Raw genomic sequence first — 21,871 nt, forward strand, 5'->3', positions numbered from 1 at the left:
ATGAGCCCCCCTTCCTCATTAGCCTCTCCATCACTGCCTCGCAGAAAGAAAGACAACTCCAGGCTTCACTTGCTTGCTCTTTAATAACCAGAGAACACAAAGCCAGGGGAAGGCCTAAGGGAAAACCGGCTTGAGTTCCGGTAGTTGAGATGGGAGCCCAACGGGGCTGTGAATGCCTAATCTGGAGGATGGGACCAACAGTTAGGAAAAGGAAACGCCTCCATACCAGCGATGGGGCGATTCTAATGATGGAACTATTCTTGAGTTCCTGAAGTTGCACCAGCATCTTGGGCACAGATGGTTTCTCCTTACTCCTCAGACTCCAACTCCATGCCCCAGGAATTGTACACAGGGTTCCTTCTGGCTGTGACAGTGCTGTAGGGCATAGAGCTCAGCCATCTGGAGGCACAACCCCCATCCTGCCTCAGGGGACTCCAGGGAGACCAAAGCAGCTGGAAGTGAGAAGTTGAAAAAAAGAATGAAAGAACCTAACAACAGATCTCTTTGCAGATTTCCTAGGCCCCAAACCCAGACACCCACAAGTCACCTACTTTATTTTTGTACCTCTTGAATATAGCTATCCAACCTGGCTTTTGCTGTTTCCTCATGCAGAACCAAGGATCCACATCACCCTTCACCTCCCCAAGTTCCTCTCCAGCCATACCTGGTCCCTGCCAGGAGTGACAAAATGGTCCTCTTCCAGATCAGGATATTCAATAGTGCTGGAGAATCCACAGCCCTCTTCATCAAGCACCAGAGGCTCGGATGCTGCCCCAGAGTTGCCCCACTGGGCCTTCTTCAGTCTGTGGAAACTTTATGCTTAGGAGAGAGGTGCCTGGAGGCCAGGCTTCCTGCTCTCCACCCTTCACCTTTCTTTTCTTTCTGTTCTGAAGTACTTCCTGCTGGGACTCAAGGATGTTGGCACTGACCTCCAACTCACCATTGTCAATTTTCTACTCCCCCCAGGCTGCAGTATTTTCAGTCTAGGGACCCAGAGGTGACTCTTGGCTCCCCCTAGTTCTATGGCATACTCTCTTGTCTTCAGTGATCCAGTGCCAACTCCTTACAATTCAGGTGGCTAGTCCTCCATCCTTCAGTTCCCTCCTCCTTTCTACACTATAGAAATTGCTCCAAGTTTTTTCCCAAACAAGGTCCAATTCCCTGAAAGCACTCAACCCCTTTTTTAGCTCAAACTATCCTGCCCCAAACCCTATTTGGCTCCCAGAGCCCAGATTTCAGGCCTCTTTACTCATCCATTGTTCTCTGGCGTTTCCTCAGGTCCTCCAGGTGATAAGAGACAGCCCTTACCAGGGCTGGGATGCCCCCAGGTCCCTGCTTCATTCCTTCTGAAAGTGATCTTCTTCTCTTTCTTCTGCAAAGCATCTCAGGGGGTGGGAGCCCCTCAAGAGGGTACAGGCCAGGCTGAGAGTAGCCAGTTGTTCTCTGTGCCAGAGAATGAAGAAAAGGAGCTAGAAGGCAGAACTGGGTCTTGGGGGGGAACTTGGACTGAACTAGGGAATCAGGGGTCTTGGGAAGCTCAGTTCTTAGAAACATGATGCTTGATTCACAGAAAAGGAAAGTTTAGACCATGAACTGGTAGTCAGTTGGGAAACACCAGAGGGGAGGTGTAAAAGAACAGCTGGGGACAGGAAGGCAATGAGTATAATTTTAACAGAGAAGTATTGAAGGTCAGAGTTAGTCATACCAGCATGGGTGGAGTATACTGTTCCTCTGTCCAGGTGGGGCTGTGAAGCACAAAAATGGAGTAAGGTCAGAGGGGACACCTCCATCCATAGTGCTTCTCTGATGGCCTCTCCCAGCTACCTCTCTGACATTAGGAGCTACAACGCCCATCAACCAGTGAGGAATTAATCTCCAGACTAAGGCTATAAGGATTTATGGTAGTTAAAAATTGTACAGGCTCACCTTCCTACCTCTAGTTGGTCACTGTTTTCTCCTACTCACCTGGGCCTTTGGCAAAGATTCTCCCAGAAGACATTTCCATAACGCTGGGATGTTGATGTGAGGCCCTGGGAAGGGAGGCTGTGGGGTGGAGATCGGCTGACCACTCTGGAACACCTGAGGTAAGGACAAAGTAAGCTCACATCTGGCTCTTACAGCATCTTCTCACTACAGGATTCAGGGACCCATCTTTCCATGGGACCATACAGCTGCCCAGGTTCCCTCAAATCATATCTTCTCTGTTTACTTAGCTGAGGAAGGTGGTGAAGCCTTTGATTTGAGTGGAGATTGGGACTGAGGTGAAGGAGGAGATGGGCTATATTCGGAACCTCAAATATCACTAAATCTCAAGCTTCTATACCTCATTGCCAAAGAAACCAGAGGAAGACCCTGGTTACTCAGGTGACTTGACAGGCAGGGTTTTTTTAGGTCAATGTAAGCCTCCAGGATAGAGAACCTCTATCCCTACTTTCTCTCCTCTGTCTCCAAAGGAATAATATCCTTGTAGATAGGGAGGGGTGTACAGAGCTGTTTAAGAATAGTGCTCTCAATCCACAGTGAGAAGAGTGAAGCAGGAGGCATCACAATACCAGACCTTAAATTATACTATAGAGCTATAGTAACAAAAACAGCATAGTATTGGCACCAAAACAGACACATAGGCCAATGGTACAGAACAGAAGGTATAGAGACAAAGCCACATAAATAATACTAGACAAAGGCGCCATAAACATACATTGGAGAAAAGATAGCCTTTTCAATAAATGGTGCTGGGAAAACTGGAAATCCCTATGTAACAAAATGAAATTAGGGCGGGATTTGTGGCTCAGTGGTAGAGCACGTGACTAGCATGTGTGAGGCACTGGGTTTGATCCTCAGCACCATGTAATAACAAATAAATAAAGGTTAAATTCTTTTAAAAAACTGATTAAAAATAAAATTAGATCCTATCTCTCACCCTGCACAAAATTCAACTCAAAGTGGATCAAGGACCTAGGCATTAGATCCCAGACCCTGTACCTACTAGAAGACAAAATAGGCCCAAATCTCTATTATGTTGGCTTAGAGACCAAATTCCTCAAAAAGACTCCTAAAGCACAATAAGTAAAACCAAGAATCAATAAATAGATGGTATCAAACTAAAAAGTTTCTTTACAGCGAAGGAAACAATCAAGAACATGAAGAGAGCACCTACAGAATGGGAGAAAATCCTTGCTAGCTCACCACAAGATACAGCATTAATCTCCAGGACAAGAACTCAAAAAAGCGAACACCAAAAAAATAAATAACCCAATCAATAAATGGGCAAAGGAACTGAACAGACACCTCACAAAAGAAGAAATTCATTTGGTCAGCAAATATATGAAAAAATGTTCAACATCACTAGTAATTAGAGAAATGCAATTTAAAACTCCACTGGGATTGGTACCAGTCAGAATGGTAATTATCAAAAATACAAGCAACAATAAATGTTGGCAAGGATGTGGGGAAAAAGGACCACTGATACATTGCTGTCGGATTGCAAATTGATGCAATCACTCTCAAAAGCAGTATGGGAATTCTGGAAAACTTGGAATGGAACCACCATTTGACAGAGTTATCCCTCTCCTTGGCATATACCCAAAGGACTTAAAATCATCATACTATAGTGAGGCAACCACATCAATGTTTATAGCAGCTCAATTCACAATAGCTAGGCTATGGAACCAACATAGGTGCTCTTCAACATATGAATGGACAAAGAAAATGTGGTATATACACAATGGAATATTACTCAGCCATAAAGAAGAATGAAATTATGATATTTGCCAATAAATGGATGGATCTGGAGACTATCATGCTAAGTGAAATAAGCCAATCCCAAAAAACCAAAGGCCAAATGTTCTCTCTGATGTGTGAATGCTGACTCACAATAGGTGGGGGTGAGGAGGAGTGGAGGTTCAAGGGATTGAACAGGGTGGAGTCAGGGGAAGGGAGGAGAGATGGAATGGGAAAGACAGTAGAATGAACTGGACATAACTCTCCTATGTTCATAAGTACACAACCAGTTTAACTCTACATCATGCACAACTAGAAAAATGGGAAGTTATACTCTATGTATGTATGTCAAAATACATTCTACTGTCACATATAACTAAAAAGAACAAATAAAAAAAAAAAAAAAAAGAATAGTGCTCTCCAATTCTGAAGCGCCCAGACTGAATGATGACAGCCCTCCTGATCTTTAAGAAATGTAATGTCCTGCCAGGCATGGTGGTTCATGCCTGTAATCCCAGCAGCTCAAGAAGCTGAGGCAGGAGGATGGCAAGTTCAAAGCCAGATTCAGCAATTTAGCAGAGGCCCTAAGCAACTTAGCAAGACCCTATCTCAAAATAAAAAAGAATAAAAAAGACTGGGTCTATGACTCAGAGGTTAAGCACCCCTGGATCCAATACCTGGTACCAAAAAAAAAAAAAAAAAAGTAGTATAATGTCCTGTGACTTAGGCTAAGGTGGCCTTGATCTTTTGCATCTCCTTCTCTCTTTAGGTGATCTGACCCAGTCTCATGACTAAATACCATCAATGTGCTGATGACTCCAAATCTATTTTTCCAACCCTGGTTCTTTGGTTTCCACTCAACATCACCCTATACCCTCCAGCCTTTCCCACCTTGCTAAAAGGCACTCCAAATGCCCTGTTGTTAGGACCAAAAACGTGGTATGCTTTGCCTTCCCTCACCCTCCAATCCTTTGGCAAGTGCTGAGTTCTACATCTGAAATATACCTGAATTTGGCTACTCTCCACCATATCCATTCCCACCACCATGTTCCAGATCATCTTCTCCTTTCTGGACTATTACAATGGTCTATTCCTCCTCTTCTCCCTGCTTCCATTTTCATCCCCCCACAATCTATTCTGCACAGAGCAGTGAGAGTAATCTTTTAAAATATGATGTGAAATAATATAAGGTTTGAGATGTATTTAAAATAAACTGGGAAGGAGGGGGTAAATGGGTATGAAAAGATTATTCTTAAAATAATTATTGAAGATAACTGAAAAGGGCACATCCAGTTCATGATACCATTTTCTGTGGTTCTATATTTGTTTGAAATTTTCCATAATAAAAAGCTGAAGGAAAAAAACTCTGCTCATGTTACTCCCTTGCTTCATTCTGTGGTGCTGGGGATCGAACCCAGGGTCTCATGCATGCCAGGCAAATACTCTACCACTGAGTCACATCCTCAGCCTTTGATTACTATTGCCTTCAAATTTTATTATTCAAATTCTATTCTATGGATTATAACATCCCAAATGATCTGGCCTCTGACTAGTGACTCTTTGACCTTACTCTATCTACTCTTCCCTTGATCACTAAGTTTCAGTTACATTGGCTTACTTCCTGTTCCTAGAACACACCAAGCTTTTTTCCTTCTTGGGGCTTTTCATTTCTTAACCTACTTCCCGGACTCAATTCCTCTCTAGACTAGCTCCCTGTTACTTTTCAGATCTCAATTCAAATTCACCTCCCTACCATTATCCTATCTAACCTTGTATCCTCCAAAACCTGCTATTTTCCTTTATATTCCACTTATGTTTTATTTTTTTCATGGTACTTATCACTAGCTGAAATTATATTTGTTTACATATTCTGTCTCCCCACCCTAGAATGTAAGCTCTATGAGAGCAGTACCTATATGTAAGTGTTGAATCCCCAGACTAGTGTTTAAAAATTATCTGTTGAGCTGGGTTTGGTGGTGTATGCCTGTAATCCCAGTGACTTAGGAGGCTAAGGCAGGAGGATCACAAGTTCGAGGCCAGCTTCAGCACTCCTGTGTCAAAAAGTGGAAAGGGGAAAGGGGGCTGGGTTTGTAACTCAGTGGTAAAGCTCTTAGTATGTGTGAGGCACTGGGTTCCATCCTCAGTACCACATAAAAATAAATAAATAAAATAAAGGTATATTGTCTAACTACAACTAAAATATATTTTTAAAAATGTAATTCATTCTGAGGCACTGGATGCAATTCACAGCAATTCAAAAGGAAAAAAAGAATTCCAAGTGTGGTGATGCATGCCTGTAATATCAGCTACTTGAGAAGCCACTGCAAGAGAATTTGAGAACCTGTCCAGAATTTAAAAAAAAAAAAAAAAAGTAAAAAGGGCTGAAGTATAGTTCAGTGGTACAGCACTCCTGGGTTCAATCCCCAGTACCACCAAAAATATATAAATAAATTAATGAACTATCCTTGAGCCCAGGCACAAAGCTGAGCTTCTTGTTCCTTCTTTCCTTATCCTCTCAGGGAAGAACTCAGGCATGCAATCTTCCCTCCATCCCATTTTCATTCTCCTCACCCAGCAGGGAGGACTCACTTGGCAAAGGGAATGAGATTCTCTCCATCTTCCTGTGCCTGCATGACTGGACTAGGCTGGGTACCTGGACTAGGTCTCCTTCTTGGTGCTAGAGGATAATGGAAAATGAATCATTTACTCAGGGTTATAGATCTAGAGACTGGAAAGAGAATGTGTGAATCCTGAAAACAGTGACTAAAAGGTATTTTTAAGGTTAGGGATGTAGCTCAGTGATAAGTGCTTGCTTAGCATGTATAAGCTCCTGGGTTCAATCCCCAGAGATGGAGGTGGTGTGGAGAAAAGATATTTCTAGGTCTGGACTATTAAATGAACATACAGGCTGAAGATGGTAAGTACAGGAAAGGTAGATGTGGTAAAAGGGAAAAGAAATAAATTTCTGAAGCTAAATATATAAAGTAAGTAAAATTTACAGATGGCAGTTAAGGGATTTGATAGGTAATATGGGATGATGCAATGAAAAAGGATAAGTGGAGATTGGATAGGGCAGAGGCATTGGAATAGGAGGCACAGAATTAGTGGTTAGGGGCACTTAAAGACATGACCAAATTTGAAGGTTGGTAAATGAATCAGGTATGAATGGTAAGTGAAAGTGTGGACAGGGTAGTACACTGGTGACAGGGAAAGAGAGGCAGTTGAGAATGTCTTTGTGCCAAAAGGTGAACAGGGAGGTCAGTTGCACAGTGCCATATTTAGGGGCAGTCAAAGATGACTGGGGTTGTGGCTCAGTGTTAATAAGTGCACCTAGCACATGTGAGGCACTGGGTTCGATCCTCAGAACCACATAAAAATAAATAAATAAAACAAATAAAGATATTATTTAAATAAACAATAAACAACAACAACAACAACAAAAACACTACATGAGCCAGGCGTGGTGGTGCACACCTGCAATCCCAGTGGCTCGGCTTGGGGAGGCTAAGACAGGAGGATTGTGAGTTCAAAGTCAGCCTTAGCAATGGTGAGGTGCTAAGCAATTCAGTGGGACCCTGTCTCTAATTAAAATACAAAATAAGGTTGGGGATGTGACTCAGTGGTTGAGTGTCCCTGAGTTCAATCCCCAGTACCTCACAAAAAAAGAGGACACTAAATAAGGGCTGGGGTTGTGGCTCAGTGGTAGAGTGCTTGCCTAGCACATGTGAGGCACTGAGTGCAATCCTCAGCACCACATAAAAATACATAAAACAAAGGTATTGTGTCCATCCACAACTAAAAAATTAAAAAAAAAAAAAAAGAGCATTAGGAATATAGCTTACTGGTAAAACTCTTGCCTAGCATGCAAGAGACACTGGGATCCATTCCCAGAACTTGGTGGGTAGGGATGGGGGTGGGGCATGGGGAGGAAACCTGGATGAGATAGGAAAGTGCATATAGGCTGCACACAAGACAGAAAAAGTTGCCTCGTAAGCACTTAAGGCCCTGGGTTCAATCCCCAGCACCGCAAAAAAAAAAAAAAAAAAAAAAAAAAAAAGACAGAAAAAGTCAATTGGGAACTCTTAGAGCTGAACAAGTATTTATCCAAGAGTAACTGGGTATGGGTCAAGAAAAGTTACTTGAGGTTAAAAAAATATATTTTAAGGGCAGAGGTGGCTGATAGGGATAGAATGAAGGAGCAGGTGGGATCTAAATGGAATATCCTGGGACAGACCTAGTGGCAGCTGGGAGCTGAGGGGCATTCTGAGGGGTATTTAAACCTCAACAGTTGGGCTTCCGTGGGTGGCCTAAAAGGGACAAGATGGGGGCTTAAGGAAGTCAGACAACAGGGCAGTCGGACACACCTGTAATCCCAGGTACTTGGAAGGCTGAAGCAGGAAGATGTCAAGTTCAAAGGCCAACCTGGGCAATTTAGCCAGACCCTGTCTCAAAATAAAAAAATACAAAGGGCTGGGATGTAGCTCTGTGGAAGAGCACCCCTGGGTTCAATCCCGAGTACCAGGGCAGGGGTGGGGGTGAGGGTGGGAATAGGCAGACAGGAGTCTTGAACAGTTGACCCAGCGGTAGGCAAGGCCTTGGAGGGCAACCCAAGCCTGAGAGGGTGGATGAGGAACTGAGGAGTCAGTAGCCTAACAGTTGGGTAGTAGAGTAGCCTCTACCTCCCTGGAAGTAAGGTCCCAGGCCTGAGGAGCTACAGGGTCCCTAGGTAGGTGGACAGGGTCTTGGCTGAACCTTCGGGCACTGCTAGGCCGGAAGGTATAATCGTGGGGCCTAAGAATCCCTCTGGACCTGACGTGGTGGGCCCATGCCTGAGGGGCAGTCTGGGCCCTGAAGTGGCCAGGCTGAGTCAGGAGAGGTTGTTTGCGTCTGGGAAGGTATCTGCAGCCACAGACGGCACCACCGCCTGAGGTGGCGTCCGGGAGGTCCCGGACAGCCAAACTTGAGGACCAGGAGAGAACAGCGATGGCTCTGCCGACGCCGGCGCCGGCGCCCGTACTTGGCCACAGCACCTGAGGAAGATGAGCCGCGAATTCTAGAACTACAGGCAGAACTGGGAGGAAGGGAGACGCCGGGATCCAGGCCGAGGGAGGAGCCTGCGCGCACCCCGCGCTTGGGGGCGGGGCCTCAGCTGAGCCGCCTCCCGGGGGAGGAGCCTAACACGCGGTTCCGCCTCCCCGGCGCGCCCCTGTCCCGCCGGGCGCGCCTCCGAGGTGGCGACGTGCGCGGGTCCGGGGCCTGGGTTCCTTCTGCGGACCGCCTACACCTTTCCCGGCTCCTCAGGAGCCGGTAATTTCCAAAGTCTCGAAGTTTGGCTATCCCTTCTGTGTTAGTAATTTGGTTTTCAGGTCCCCGCCCGGAGGGCCCACGGTCCGGGAACATTGTCCCTTTAACAAGAGTAGACGGGTGGCTCCTGGCCTCTTCTTGGGACAGCGTGCGCGCGCCCGCCCATCCCCCGCCCGTCCCCCGCCCCTCGCTCCCTCCCCAGCTCGCGCTGCCCGGGCGGGCGCCGGCCGCTGGCGCCGCTTCTGCTGCCGCCCCCGGGGCGCAAGTCCGCCGCCCGCCGCCCGGGGACCCGGCGAGGGGCGGGGGCAGCCCCGAACCGGCTCCCGATCTTCCCCGCTCCCGTCTCACGCTTCCCGGAAAGTTTGTCCCTTTGCACTCCGCGGAGCTGCTCCCGGAGCCCCGCAGCGACGAGGTGAGAGCTGGGGGTTGGGGGAAGGGAAGGGACGCCCGCGGAGGAATGTGCTGGGCTGGGGGGCGGGGAGCCGGGGTCCCGTTTGCACCGCCCGGCGGGCGCCGGCTGAACGCTAGAGCTGGGATCATGTGCTATTTGTCCCGCTGAGGCGCAGAGAGGTGCCAGGCCCCGGGTAGCCGTAGGTTAGCTGGACAGCAGGACGGACTCTGTATGGTTGCTCCGAGAGGCCCGACGGGGTCCTGTTGGAGAACTGCGGGGTGGGCGAGGTGCAGGTGACCCGAGGTCCCCTTTCGGGTCATTCGGCCCCACCCCAGCCGCGGGCTCCTCCCTGTACCCCCTGTGCCCTTAAAGCTACACCGGCAGACCCTTGTACCTACTCCCTATTCCTTTACTCCGCTGACACCTAGCCGTGCCATCCTATTCCCTGCTCTGTTAGCTGCAACGGCGTCACCCTCGCGTGTCTTCAGCAGTGTCCTTCCCTCCCTTGGTCAGGGTCTGAGGGGTCAGGGCTGTTCTTCCTGAGCCAGCGTTTGTGATTTCGGCTACTCCCTTCCTGTCCTGGGACAGACCAACCCCTCACCCCTCCCATGCTCTGCCCAGAATGGCTAGTGAGGTAAGACCCGGCAGAACAGAGGTTTGAGGTCCTTTGGGGCCACAGATTGGGGCCCGGCATCCTGATCCCTTTCTATAATCCTCATCCTGCTGTCCGTGGGCGTGGGCTGCTCAGCCTCTCCTCCCAGGGCGTGGGCACCCGATCACCCACATTCCTGGGCTCCAGCCTGGCACCTTCCCCAGTGGATGCCATAGCATTAGCTCCAGGCTGGGGTTAGAATCAGCCTGCTTCTTTACCTTCTCTCCTCCTTCAAGGAGGTCCCCAGTGCCTTTCCCTCCAAAGACACAGGTATTCTTGGTCCTACAGCTGTGGATCCTTAGGGTTGGTGTGATGGATACAGGATGACCCCACCCTCCCCTGCCCATTGTCCTGGATCCTGAGGAGGAAGTGCTGGGGGCTGGTCAAGGGGCTGCTCACAAGGCAGGTCCAGTGGAGCCCAGTCCCAGTCAGTATCTCCAACCACTTGATTATAAGTGGTGGCTCTAGGTGGGCTCAAGGTCTCCCTTTGCTGACTCTGTAGGGGATTATAGGTTAGGTTTTACAATTAGAATTTTCTCTTCTCTCATCTCTCTTCTGGGCTTCCAATTCACCATCTCTGGGTTTGATGTTCCCCGTATCTCTTCTTCCCTCTTCTCATTCTTTTCTCCATAGCATGTCCTCTGTCTTGCCTTTTGTTTTATTTCTCTGGTTTTCTTGGTGTCTATGACTTTATGTCCTCCTCTCCCCCTTCCCGCCATCCTCAGTGTCTCTGCTCATGTGTCCCTCTCTGAATTGCCCTCTGTCCAGCTCCTCTCTCTCTCTCTCTCCCCTCTGTCTGAGCATTCAGTACGCTTGTGAGTGACTGAGGAATAAAAATATCACAGTCCCTGCCCTTGGATTCACATTGTATTCAGCTACTCCAGAGGGGCAGCTATCCTTACCTTTCCTAACATTTCCTGTACCCCTTGCTCTCTAAATGAAGAACCCCCGACAGACCTCTGGAGCCACTGGTGCCTCCTAATCACTCTTCCCCCACAACCAGGATTTCCCCACAGCCCCTGCTGGTGTGACCAGGTCCCAAGTATAGGATGGGGCTTCCCCTACGAGGGCCCGTGGCAGCCAGAACTGATACAGCCCTCCTGGTCTGGGGCCACGACGCCAGGTAACTCTGGGGTTATGACCCAAGTCTCTACAAGCTGGGATAGGGCTGGGGAGAGAGACAGGAATACCTTTGGGAGCTCCTCAAGACAGTGACATTTGGGAGGAAGGCCGGGGAACAGGAACTGGATCCTTAGGGGGCTGGGAAAGGGGAGTGGAGAAATGGTTTTGAGGAGAAACTGGGAGGCAATATCTGAGTCCTGCTAGTGGGTCTGATCAACCCTTTCTCTGTCCTCCAGCTGAGGAGGGCAAGAGTGTCTGGAGCTATGGCTGGTGCCTCGGTGAAAGTGGCAGTGAGGGTTCGACCCTTTAATGCCCGTGAGACCAGCCAGGATGCCAAGTGTGTGGTCAGCATGCAGGGTAACACCACCTGTGAGTGAGTCCCAGGGGCCTGGCTGGGCACAAGTGGGGAAGGCCAGTCCCATCGTGTAGGCCAGTCCTGCTGGGCTGAACCAGGAGGAGGGCTGTGCAGGGCACAGAGCAGGTGCTCTGTTGTAAGGGCGGGGGTTGGGGCAGGCTGGCCTTTCCATGTTCCTGTCCCTGGGAGGGGGAATGTTGGCCCAGAGCCCTCCATTGCCCAATCCAGGGAAGCAGCTCAGAGGGGGCGGGTCTTAGGAAGCCAAAATTAGCTTTGGTGACTGAAGGGGGTGGGGAATGTTAAAGGGGAGAGATGAGCTAGGACAGAGGTGGGGAGTGGGATGCCTGGATCCCAGGGACTCTCATGGGAGTAGGCAGAGGTTGGGGACGATCTGACCTTGTATTTTCTTTCTTTGCCCTTTCCTGCCTCCTCAGCCATCATCAATCCCAAACAGAGCAAGGATGCCCCCAAAAGTTTCACCTTTGACTACTCCTACTGGTCGCACACTTCGGTGAGATTGCTAGGCCAAGGGAAGAGCTCAGCTGTGGGGGTGACAGAGGCTTAGGTTCTGGGAGGGGCTGTTGCTGGAAACAGGGCCACAGGAGATTGGTTGGGACTAGATTGGGAAGAGGAGGACCCCTGGGTGGGGGTGGTTAGGACCCTTAGGTTATGATTGGGACCAGAAGGGGGAGGTAGAATCTCTTGGAATAATTAGGACCAATAGGGGCTGGATAGGATCTTTAGGATTGATTAGAGTGATGATGGGGCTAGTGCACACAGGACCTTTGAACAATATTTAGTGATAAGAGCAACACCGGGGGCTGGAGTTGTGACTCAGTGGTAGAGCACTTGCCTGGCACATGTGAGGCCTTGGGTTTGATACTCAACACCACATATAAATAAATGAATAAAACAAAAAAATCCATTGACTACTAAAAAAAATTTATAAAAGCAAGACTCTTGGGTCACAGGCACAAAGGATAAAGTCATTCAGTGCTTCTACTGTCTTTCTCTGGTCCCCTTTCACATAGGCCGAGGACCCCCAGTTTGCATCTCAGCAGCAGGTGTATCGGGATATTGGGGAAGAGATGCTGCTCCACGCCTTTGAAGGCTACAACGTGTGCATCTTTGCCTATGGACAGACTGGGGCTGGGAAGTCCTACACCATGATGGGGCGTCAGGAGCCAGGGCAGCAGGGCATAGTGCCTCAGGTACATGCCTGGACCCTGGCTGGGCATTCAGGGCAGAAGCATCTTCAGCTGCCCTGCAGGGGAGGAAGGACAGGGGTCTAAAGATTATGCATCAGAGATCTGGCTTTCTGAGGCTCTTAGTGATAGGGAATGTAATGGGGCAACCTGGACACCCAGGGCCTTTTAGGGAAGGGGTCTTTTTCTCCCACCAGAGACAACGAGGCTGTATGATAAGAGTCAAGGCACTAGTATCAGAGCCTTGGGTTTGGATTTTACCACTTACTATTGTTTTACTTTGTTTCATAACTATCTGTGAACATAATTCCCCTCTGGGCTTCTGTACTATAGACAAGGTATTAAATATAGAAAGATCTAGTTGTGGGTAACTGGGAGTTGACCGTAATTCTCCCTGGCCATGTGACTTTGCACACAGACTCAGGAGCAGTACTACTGGGTTTGTGTCCTGGCTCACTGAATACTAGCTTGTGACCTCTCAAAAGGTTGTTTACACATCTGTAAAATGGAAATGACCCTGCCCTCAGGACTGTAGAGAGTTAAAAGGGGACACCTGGGGCAAGACCTGGCCTAGGGCTGGGCACTGCAGGTATGTTATGAACAGGTGTTTCTCTGTGGTTCTTTGTGTGCCCCTCCAGCTCTGTGAGGACCTCTTCTCTCGTGTTAGTGAGAACCAGAGCTCTCAGCTCTCCTATTCTGTGGAGGTAAGCCCATGTCTTGGTGGGAGGCACGGAAGGGGCATGCTGCCTCTGGGCAGGAAGGCAGAAAAGCAGAGCATTTAATACTGAAGGCATCTCTGCAGTCAGCCTCGGATCTAATTCTGGCTCTGCTGGTTTTTAACTGTACCTTTGAGCAGTGATTTCAGCCTTTAGCTCCTGAGTGTGTTTGTGTGTGAAATGCTAATGATTGGACTCACCTGGGGTTGGTGGGAAGATCAGTGAGCTAGCATATGCAGAATTTTACCTGTCTGGTATACCAGAGGCGCAATTGTTTATATCCTGTGCTGTGTTAGGTTTCACTGGCAGTGTCTCTGCCGGCTTCCTCCTTATGTGTCTCCCACTCAGGTGAGCTATATGGAGATTTATTGTGAGCGGGTACGTGACCTCTTGAATCCCAAGAGTCGGGGCTCTCTCCGAGTCCGGGAGCATCCCATCCTGGGTCCCTACGTGCAGGACCTGTCTAAATTGGCTGTGACCTCCTATGCAGATATTGCTGACCTCATGGACTGTGGAAATAAGGCGCGGTGAGGCAGGCTGACGGAGGGAAAGGGAGCCAGAGTTGGAAAGGTGAGGGGCAGGACATGTGATTACTCCTTTTATCCCCTAGGACTGTGGCTGCCACCAACATGAATGAGACAAGTAGCCGTTCCCATGCTGTTTTCACCATTGTCTTCACACAGCGCAGCCATGACCAGCTCACTGGGCTGGACTCAGAGAAGGTGGGGACCCCTCCCACCCCCGTCAATGGTGACAGTGATATAATGGAAAGGGCCTGGGCCTTCCCTCCTCAAGCATGCTGGATTGTGCCTCCCTGGGACTTCCACAGCCCTCTCTACCATCCCACCAGAATCAGATCAGTGCATCACAACCTCTTGTTTGCTTGTTTTTCCTTATTAGACTTCTCAGGGCAGGGCTGTGATCCCACTGTGTCCCTTGTCCTGGTACACAGTGAACCTATAGAGACTTGTAAGTGAATAAGTAAACAAATCAACGAGTAACCAGCTCCTCATTGTTGTCTTCCTGTATTCTATTTTCTCCTATCCTTTTCCTTTACTTCCCTCCTGGCTTTCTCCAGCCCTTGCTAATTACCCAAACTCCCTTGATTTGCTTTCCTTATCCACCATCCACCCTAGTCACCTCCTGCCTCTTTCCTCTGACCCCAGGTCAGTAAGATCAGTTTAGTGGACCTTGCTGGGAGTGAGCGGGCTGACTCCTCAGGGGCCCGGGGCATGCGCCTGAAGGTAAGGTACTTCAGAAGGATGGATGGGGGCAGTTTGGGGGGCCATGTAGGGGGGAACTTGCAGATTGTAACCTAGGACTCTCACCAGGGAGTGGGAGAAAGGGAAATAGATTATAATAAGAGAGCAAGTTCTCATCCCCACGTTCCTCATCCTTTTCCAGGAAGGTGCCAACATCAATAAGTCATTGACTACTCTAGGGAAGGTGATTTCAGCCCTTGCAGATTTGGTGAGACCTGGGGTTGGAAAGAGAAGGGGATCAGGAGAGGGGCATAGGGAGTGGCCCACTCTGACTGCTTTCTCCCTCCCATCCTCCAGCAATCAAAGAAGCGGAAGTCAGATTTTATCCCTTATCGAGATTCTGTGCTCACCTGGCTACTCAAGGAGAATTTGGGTGAGGGGCTCCTCTCTCTCTTAACTCTACTACTATTCCCATGAACCCCTTTGATATAGCTTAACAAATTCTCTTGCCACCCCTAGAATCCCACATCCACTCAGTATTGTCCTACTTTCTCCCCTCTGACCTAGGGAATATACTTTTTTTTTTTTTTTTGGGGGGGGGTGCTGGGGATCGAACCCAGGGCCTTTTGCTTACAAGGCAAGCACTCTACTGACTGAGCTATCTCCCCAACCCCGGGAATATACTTTGAAGGCTGCACCCTCCCTGTCAAGTCAAGGGCCTCACTGACCCCACACCCACTGCTGACTTCAGTCCCCTCCCATGGTCCTATGAGAGTCCCACAGACATCTGATGTTTCCCTGACCTCACCTCACAACCACCAGATTTCATGGTTGGCTCCACAACTCTTAGTTTCATTTTACCTCAGATAGTGACTCTGTCAGACCCCTGTAGGCACTGAGGATCCCTGACCCAGTCTGATTTTTCTTAGGACCTGGCTCAGTTAAAGCTTCTCTGTTCTCTCCATTCATAGGTGGGAACTCACGCACAGCAATGATTGCAGCCTTAAGTCCCGCTGACATCAATTACGAGGAGACTCTCAGTACCCTCAGGTGGGGTTTCTAGTTCTGACAAGGGTGGGGCAGTGTAAAAAAAAGCAACAGGACCTCAGAGGCCGGTCACCCACGAAGCAGGAGGAACTCTTAGCCTTACCAAAATATCTTGAGGCCTGGGAGAGCAGGGAACAGGCTGCCTAGCTGGGGTCCCCTGTACGGGCCTTCACCAGTCTTGATCCTCCGTCCTTGCCCCAGGTATGCTGACCGCACCAAGCAAATCCGCTGCAATGCCGTCATTAATGAGGACCCTAATGCCCGGCTGATCCGAGAGCTGCAAGAGGAGGTGGCCCGGCTGCGGGAACTGCTGATGGCACAGGGGCTCTCAGCCTCTGTTCTGGGAGGTAGATGCTTCAAGCAAAGAGCAGCTCAGTGATGCTTTCTGGCCCACCCTTTCCCTCCACCCACCATGAAGCCCTTTGCAAATTCAGTGATGTCAACACAGATATAGAGAGGCACATATTTCTTTCAGTGTTACAGAACTGGAGGGGACTAATTCTCCAGAGGAGAGTCAGGATTTGGAGGAACTTTGGCAGGCTTCTGAAACTAATGACAGGTTCAAGAATAAATGGCCAATTCTGAGTTTATGGTTCATACAGTAGATTATTAGGAAGAATCTTTTGAGTGCCTGCCTTGATGGAAGTTCTTGTTAAATATCATGGTTTTAGTTGATCATAAACTTAACAGTCATTGATAGAATGGAATCTAAAATCAGTGGTTAGCTTCACTGATAAGAAATAGCATCCATATGGGGTGTGGTGGCATGGTGTGGTGGTATAATTCCAGCTCCTGGGGAGGCAAAGGCAGGAGGATTGCAAGTTCAAGGCCAGCCTGTGCAACTTAGTGAGACCCTGTCTCAAATAAAAAACAAAAAGTGCTAGGGATGTACCTCTGTGAAAGAATGGGTTCAATCTCAGTATCAGAAAAAGAAAAGAAAAGCATCTGTGTTACAGAAAGTTAATCCATGTTGACTGGATCAAATATGGACCCTGCATTCAGTCTTAGGGTCCATCTCACTGAGGATCGTCAGGGTGCTGAGAGAGCAACAATGGGGGTATAAGGGCATTCTTGGGAAAAGAGGATGATGTAGACATGATGTTCACCTTCAGCATTTGATGGGTTATTTCCCAGAAGGAAAAAACAGCACTCTTACTCTAGACGGCAAAACTAGAAACAGTAAACACACATGACATGCTGAGAACTTTCTGACTATGCAGGTCATCAACAATGGAAAGAAATGGCTACCTCATTCAGTAATGAGCTCTCCATCCATGGGGTAGAAGCAGAGATCGGGTGCTTATTTGTCAAGGCTACTTAGGAGAACTCCCTGCCTGATGGGAAGTTTCCCAGATAACTTAGGAAGTCCTTTTTGAAGCTCATGGCCTTTTATAGTCTCTAATCAGTTCAATCTTCATTTAATCACATTTCTTTTCTTTTTTGTTTTTTTGAGACAGTGTTTCACGATGTTGCCCAGGCTAATCTCAAATTCCTGGCCTCTGCCTCCCAGGTAGCTGGGGCTATAGGCCTTAGCCTTGTTCTTTTACCTTTCTCCCTCACAGGCCTAAAAATGGAAGAGGGGAGTCCTGGAGGTGCTCTGCCAGCTGTATCATCTCCTCCTCCACCAGCTTTACCCTCAACTCCTCCTGCACATAATGGGGAGCTGGAGCCCTCTTTTTCTTCCAATACTGAGCCCCAGATTGGGCCTGAGGAGGCCATGGAGAGGCTGCAGGTGGGAAGCTAGAACTGGCAAGGGATGGGAATCTGGGAGCTGCTGGAAATTTAACTTCCTGACGAGGAAGGAGGAATTCCATGAATACCATGGTCCTCATGGTAAGTATTTGTCCTCACTGTCCTGATCCTTGCCCACCTTTGTGTCTTTAGGAGACAGAGAAGATTATTGCTGAGCTGAATGAGACATGGGAGGAAAAGCTGCGTAAGACAGAGGCCTTGAGGATGGAGAGGTGTGAGGGGCTGGGGCTGGCAGCAGCAGCGGTGGGCTAGGGGAGGTGGTTAGGCCCTGTAGGGAAGGTCCTAGCTAGTGAGGATAAGACTGACATTTGCCTCTCCTTTACCCACAGAGAAGCGTTGCTGGCTGAGATGGGGGTGGCCGTCCGGGAGGATGGGGGAACTGTGGGCGTCTTCTCTCCAAAGAAGGTGCGTGAGGGCTTGGGTGAGGAGGCCTAGGCAACTCTGGATGCATAGAGAAAAGGGTTGGGGTGGCAGGATGGGAGTTGTAATGATTTGTCCCTTAGAAATCTCTGACTTGTCCTTTCATCATCTGTGTCTCCTTTCCTTCCACCACCTGTCCGTGCCTTCTCTCTCATCCACTGGACAGTCACCTAGAGTCTAATGCTTAGTAAGTGCCCTGGCCAGGTATTCGGGCCACAGAGGGATGACAGGGTTCTTACCCTCAAGGGATTGCAAGAGCTGCTTAGAATCTAGGTCTTTACATTTGTATTTCTGAATTCATGCACAGAACTTATTTTGGGGTCATGAGAAATTGCAGTTACCTTGGGAGAGAGGGAGAGGAACTGGGAAACTGGAGGTTGATTTGGATAGGTGCTTTATATGCTTTTTTATCATTTGAATTTTGCACCCTATGCACGTGCTTCCAACTCAGAAAAATTAACAAAAATTACACTTTTTGAAAGTATAACTTGGGAAAACAAGACTAAGGCAGGGAGAGGAAGAGTGAGCACTATTCTGTAGACAGTGATTGTCAGTGCAGCAGACTTGGTTTATAGGTGGAGGCATCAGTGTGGCCTGAAGATACAGCAGTTAGATCCCTGGAGAAGCTGGTTTGGAAAGTGGAGCCTGAAAGATGGTCAGGACTTGGTGTGGGGATAGGAAAGAATAGAGACAATGTGAGGCTAAGCAAATTTAGGGTACATGTTGGACTGGGTGGGACCTGCAGGCATCTGACATGTGCCTGCCAAGTTGTAGGTACTCTGCTGAGAGGAAGGAGGAAGCAGGATAAGAGTGGTTGGGCTCCATTGGGAGCAGAAATGGTATTCAAAATAGTTAACCGGACTGGGGAGATAGCTCAGTTGGCAGAGTGCTTGCCTGTCAAGCACTAGGTCCTGGGTTCGATTCCCAGCACCGCAAAAAAAAAAAAAAAAAAAAAAAAAAAAAATAGTTAACCATCTGGCACTGGGACCAAACAATCAGAAAGGATGTTGGCCATGGCACAGCCCTACTGGTGCTTACCAATAAAGGGGTGATGCAAAGGCCAGTTTGAGCAGAGCAGGAACTTCCAGTCCCACCAGGGAACTAGCCAAGCCTGTCTGGTCCATGGTGCAAAGCATACTAAGATTAGACTGTAAGTTCAGACACACTGTTACTGGCCAGACACTGTCACTGGGATTCTGTCAGGAAGAGGTGGTGGATTAGTGGAAAGAGTGTTCACTTTATTTTGTAAGGTCAGGTTCATCTACAAAACTGAGCAAGCAGGGATCATTGAACTATTGTTCTGAAAAGAGAAGAGGAGTTTGCCTTATCTGGCCCAGTTTGCAGCAAGGGAGTGAGAGAACTGTAGGTGGATAATTAAGGGTGGCAGACCAGGCTGAGAGGTCTGGTTCACAGCTAGGTACCCAAGACTTTGGAGTCCTTCTGAGGGAGCCAGACTCTGGGGACCCAGTGACATCTTGGGCATGGTGGCTGCAGATGGTTCTCAGTGTGACTTCCATTCATCTTTAGATGCCTATATGTGGGGCACTTCACCCATTTGCAGGGATGGAGAATAGGCAAAGGAGTGGGGAAACTGAAGAGGAGGATATTTCTTCCTTAGAGGGTTCAACATTGCTTAGAGATGCCATCTACTATAGCCCTGAGACCAAAACTGGGAGTTCTTGTTTGTTGGTTTTTTGGGAATTTAACCCAGGGGCACTTTACCACTGAGCTACATTCACAGCCCTTTCTTATTTATTTATTTTTTTTATTTTAATTTTAATTTTTTATTGTTTTTCTTTCTTATTTTTAATTTTGAGATAGGGTCCCACTAAGTTGCTTAGGGCTTCACTAAGTTGCAGAGGCTGACCTGGAACTTGCAGTCCTTCTGCCTCAGCCTACCAAGTCAGATCGCTGGAATGACAGGCATGTGCCACTGCACTTAGCTTCTTGTTTGTTTTTAATTGTTTTGGTAAGGGAAATATTCAAAGTACTAAGAGGTTTATGTGTGAAAAGTAAGTCCTTTCTGCCCTCAAGTGTCCCTCCCAAAAGCAAACTCCATTATCAGTTCCTAACAGTTTTTTAGAAGTAATCTGTGCATGTGCGGTCATGTGTTATATATAATTATATGCATGTACACACACTGCCTCTCCTTTTAGTAATGGTGGTTGCATACCTTATTTTTTTATTTTAAAGGTTACTTTGCTTTTTTTCATGGTGTCAGACTATTCTGTCTTCTAGATGTAATATAATTTAGCCAACTTCCTGCTTATGGACATTTTGTTTTTTTCCCATTCTTTGTTACTCCAAACAATGCTACAATGAATGATTTTATAAAGAGGTGTTATCTGTCTAAATGAATTCTTAGAAGTGAAGATTTGGTACTTGTGGCATGTCTGAGGTCCTGGGTTCAAATCCTAGTACCAAAAAAAAAAAAAGAAAGAAAAAGAAAGAGAGAGAAAGTGATTTATATTTTTATATTGCTAAAGTGCCCTTTGAAGATTATAACCAAGCCAGTTTATACTCCTAAGAACAACAGAGGGCCGTTTTTCCTCCCTGCTACATTTTTATTTTTTATTTTTATTTTAGTTTTTTGGTACTAGGGATTGAGCCCAGGGTCATTCTACTACTACATCCCCAACCCTTTTTATTTTTAATTTTAAGATAGGGTCTCTGTATTCACCCAGACTGGCCTTTGGAATACTCCTACTTCAGCTTCCTGAGTAACTGGGATTATAAATGTGCACCTCCTGCCTGGCTCCCTTAACCTTTTTTTTTTTTTTTTTAAGTGTGGTGCTGGGGATTGAACCCAGGGCCTTGTGCTTGCGAGACAAGCACTCTACCAACTGAGCTATATCCCCAGCCTACCTTTTTTTATTTTTTTTTTAATTAAAAAAAAATTTTTTTTAGTTGTAGATGGACACAATACCTTTATTTTAAAAAAATTTTTTAACAGTAATTTAAAGTTTATTCCAGCTATAATGCTGGTTATTCTGACTTTAAGGTAGCATCACATGGCATACTTCTGAGTCCATTCCCAAGATATTCTGTTGTACTTATCTCTGTCTGTTTTATAGATCTGTGCAATCTCTGGCACTGAAGGGTCATCTGGGTTTGGATCACATAGCAGTGAACAAATGGATAAAAGAACTTTAGAAATAATTAAAGCAGGAGACCATTGTGATCTTAGAATATCGAGACAAATGCTGCCATTACTGTTAATATTTGGATGATAAATTCTTGTTGTAAATGCAACCTTAGGTGGTTTGAAGGGGTAGTCTGTAGGAAAATGAATTGTCATTAGGTCCCATAATTGTGGCTTGCCAATGAAACATATCATCCCCACCTGGACCTGCAGAACATTGTGCTGGAGGGTCATGGGCCAAATCACTAAGTTCTTCATTAATCCGTTTCAGTGCCATAGTCTGTGCTTTTCGTCTGGCTCCTTAGACTATCTCAGTGTGTGCTCAAAGGTCCGGCCAAAACTCTTGATTATCCGGGTGGCGGGGAAGGATTGTCTCTTCGTCTCACACTGGCTGTGCCATACACAGGCGCAGAGGGACCCGGCCTCCCCCAAGCTGCGGCCTCGGCCTCCTCCCTACGCGGCAGCTGGTGCCTCCCCAGCCCTATGGGGCTCATGCGCAGGACACACCGATACCTTTATTTTTTTAAAAAATATTTTTAGTTGTAGATGGGGCAGAATACCTTTATTTTATTTTATTTATTTTTATGTGGTGCTTAGGATTGAACCCGGTGTTTCACACATACTAGGCAAGTGCTTTTTTTTTTTTTTTTTGGTGTGTACTGGGATTTAACCCAAGAGTGCTTTATCACAGAGCCACATCCCTAGCCCTTTTTATTTTTTATTTTGAGACAGGGTCTACTAGGTTGCTTAGGGTCTTGCTAAGTTGCTGAGTCAGGCTTTGAACTTGCTATCCTCCTGCCTCACCCTCCTAAGTTGTTGCGCCACCATCATCAGACTTTTTGA

At 47.6% G+C, this 21,871-nt stretch overlaps 2 protein-coding genes and 1 pseudogene across 8 annotated transcripts in view; 1 reads left to right on the plus strand and 2 right to left on the minus strand.

Annotated features, from left to right (window-relative positions):
• Positions 1-10,353, minus strand: Inca1 (inhibitor of CDK, cyclin A1 interacting protein 1). Of its 6 annotated transcripts, none has more exons than XM_047543496.1 (8): positions 9,814-9,964; positions 8,085-8,162; positions 6,310-6,397; positions 1,966-2,079; positions 1,706-1,745; positions 1,250-1,443; positions 665-803; positions 1-452 (listed from the first exon to the last, which is right to left on the minus strand). In XM_047543496.1, the coding sequence occupies exons 3-8, from the start codon at positions 6,351-6,353 to the stop codon at positions 309-311; spliced, it is 675 nt and encodes a 224-aa protein (XP_047399452.1). In that variant the 5' UTR covers positions 6,354-6,397; positions 8,085-8,162; positions 9,814-9,964; the 3' UTR covers positions 1-308. The 6 variants fall into 6 exon arrangements, with proteins under 6 accessions (XP_047399452.1, XP_047399453.1, XP_047399451.1 ...); XM_047543497.1 differs by having other exon boundaries at positions 8,085-8,166; positions 9,814-9,948; XM_047543495.1 differs by lacking the exons at positions 1-452; positions 665-803; positions 1,250-1,443; ... (2 more) ...; positions 6,310-6,397; positions 9,814-9,964 and adding an exon at positions 10,286-10,353 and having other exon boundaries at positions 8,140-9,675.
• The window catches only part of Kif1c (kinesin family member 1C), a 27,070-nt gene continuing 14,212 nt past the window's right edge, over positions 9,014-21,871 (plus strand). Inside the window, exons 1-16 of one of the 2 annotated variants that reach the window (XM_047543489.1) lie at positions 9,014-9,436; positions 11,071-11,190; positions 11,426-11,558; positions 11,979-12,055; positions 12,576-12,755; positions 13,388-13,453; positions 13,814-13,992; positions 14,076-14,187; positions 14,632-14,709; positions 14,870-14,935; positions 15,025-15,100; positions 15,639-15,717; positions 15,916-16,061; positions 17,277-17,446; positions 17,599-17,678; positions 17,796-17,871. In XM_047543489.1, the coding sequence (XP_047399445.1) occupies positions 11,453-11,558; positions 11,979-12,055; positions 12,576-12,755; positions 13,388-13,453; positions 13,814-13,992; positions 14,076-14,187; positions 14,632-14,709; positions 14,870-14,935; positions 15,025-15,100; positions 15,639-15,717; positions 15,916-16,061; positions 17,277-17,446; positions 17,599-17,678; positions 17,796-17,871 (1,491 nt within the window). In that variant the 5' untranslated portion in view covers positions 9,014-9,436; positions 11,071-11,190; positions 11,426-11,452. Of the gene's footprint in view, positions 9,437-11,051; positions 11,191-11,425; positions 11,559-11,978; positions 12,056-12,575; positions 12,756-13,387; positions 13,454-13,813; positions 13,993-14,075; positions 14,188-14,631; positions 14,710-14,869; positions 14,936-15,024; positions 15,101-15,638; positions 15,718-15,915; positions 16,062-17,276; positions 17,447-17,598; positions 17,679-17,795; positions 17,872-21,871 lie in introns of those variants that run through there. The other variant, XM_047543490.1, reaches the window with a different exon arrangement.
• LOC124979149 (ubiquitin-conjugating enzyme E2 D3-like) lies at positions 20,879-21,307 on the minus strand (annotated as a pseudogene).

The sequence above is a fragment of the Sciurus carolinensis genome, chromosome 3 (assembly GCF_902686445.1).
Source record: "Sciurus carolinensis chromosome 3, mSciCar1.2, whole genome shotgun sequence".
In the NCBI taxonomy this organism is placed as follows: domain Eukaryota; kingdom Metazoa; phylum Chordata; class Mammalia; order Rodentia; family Sciuridae; genus Sciurus; species Sciurus carolinensis.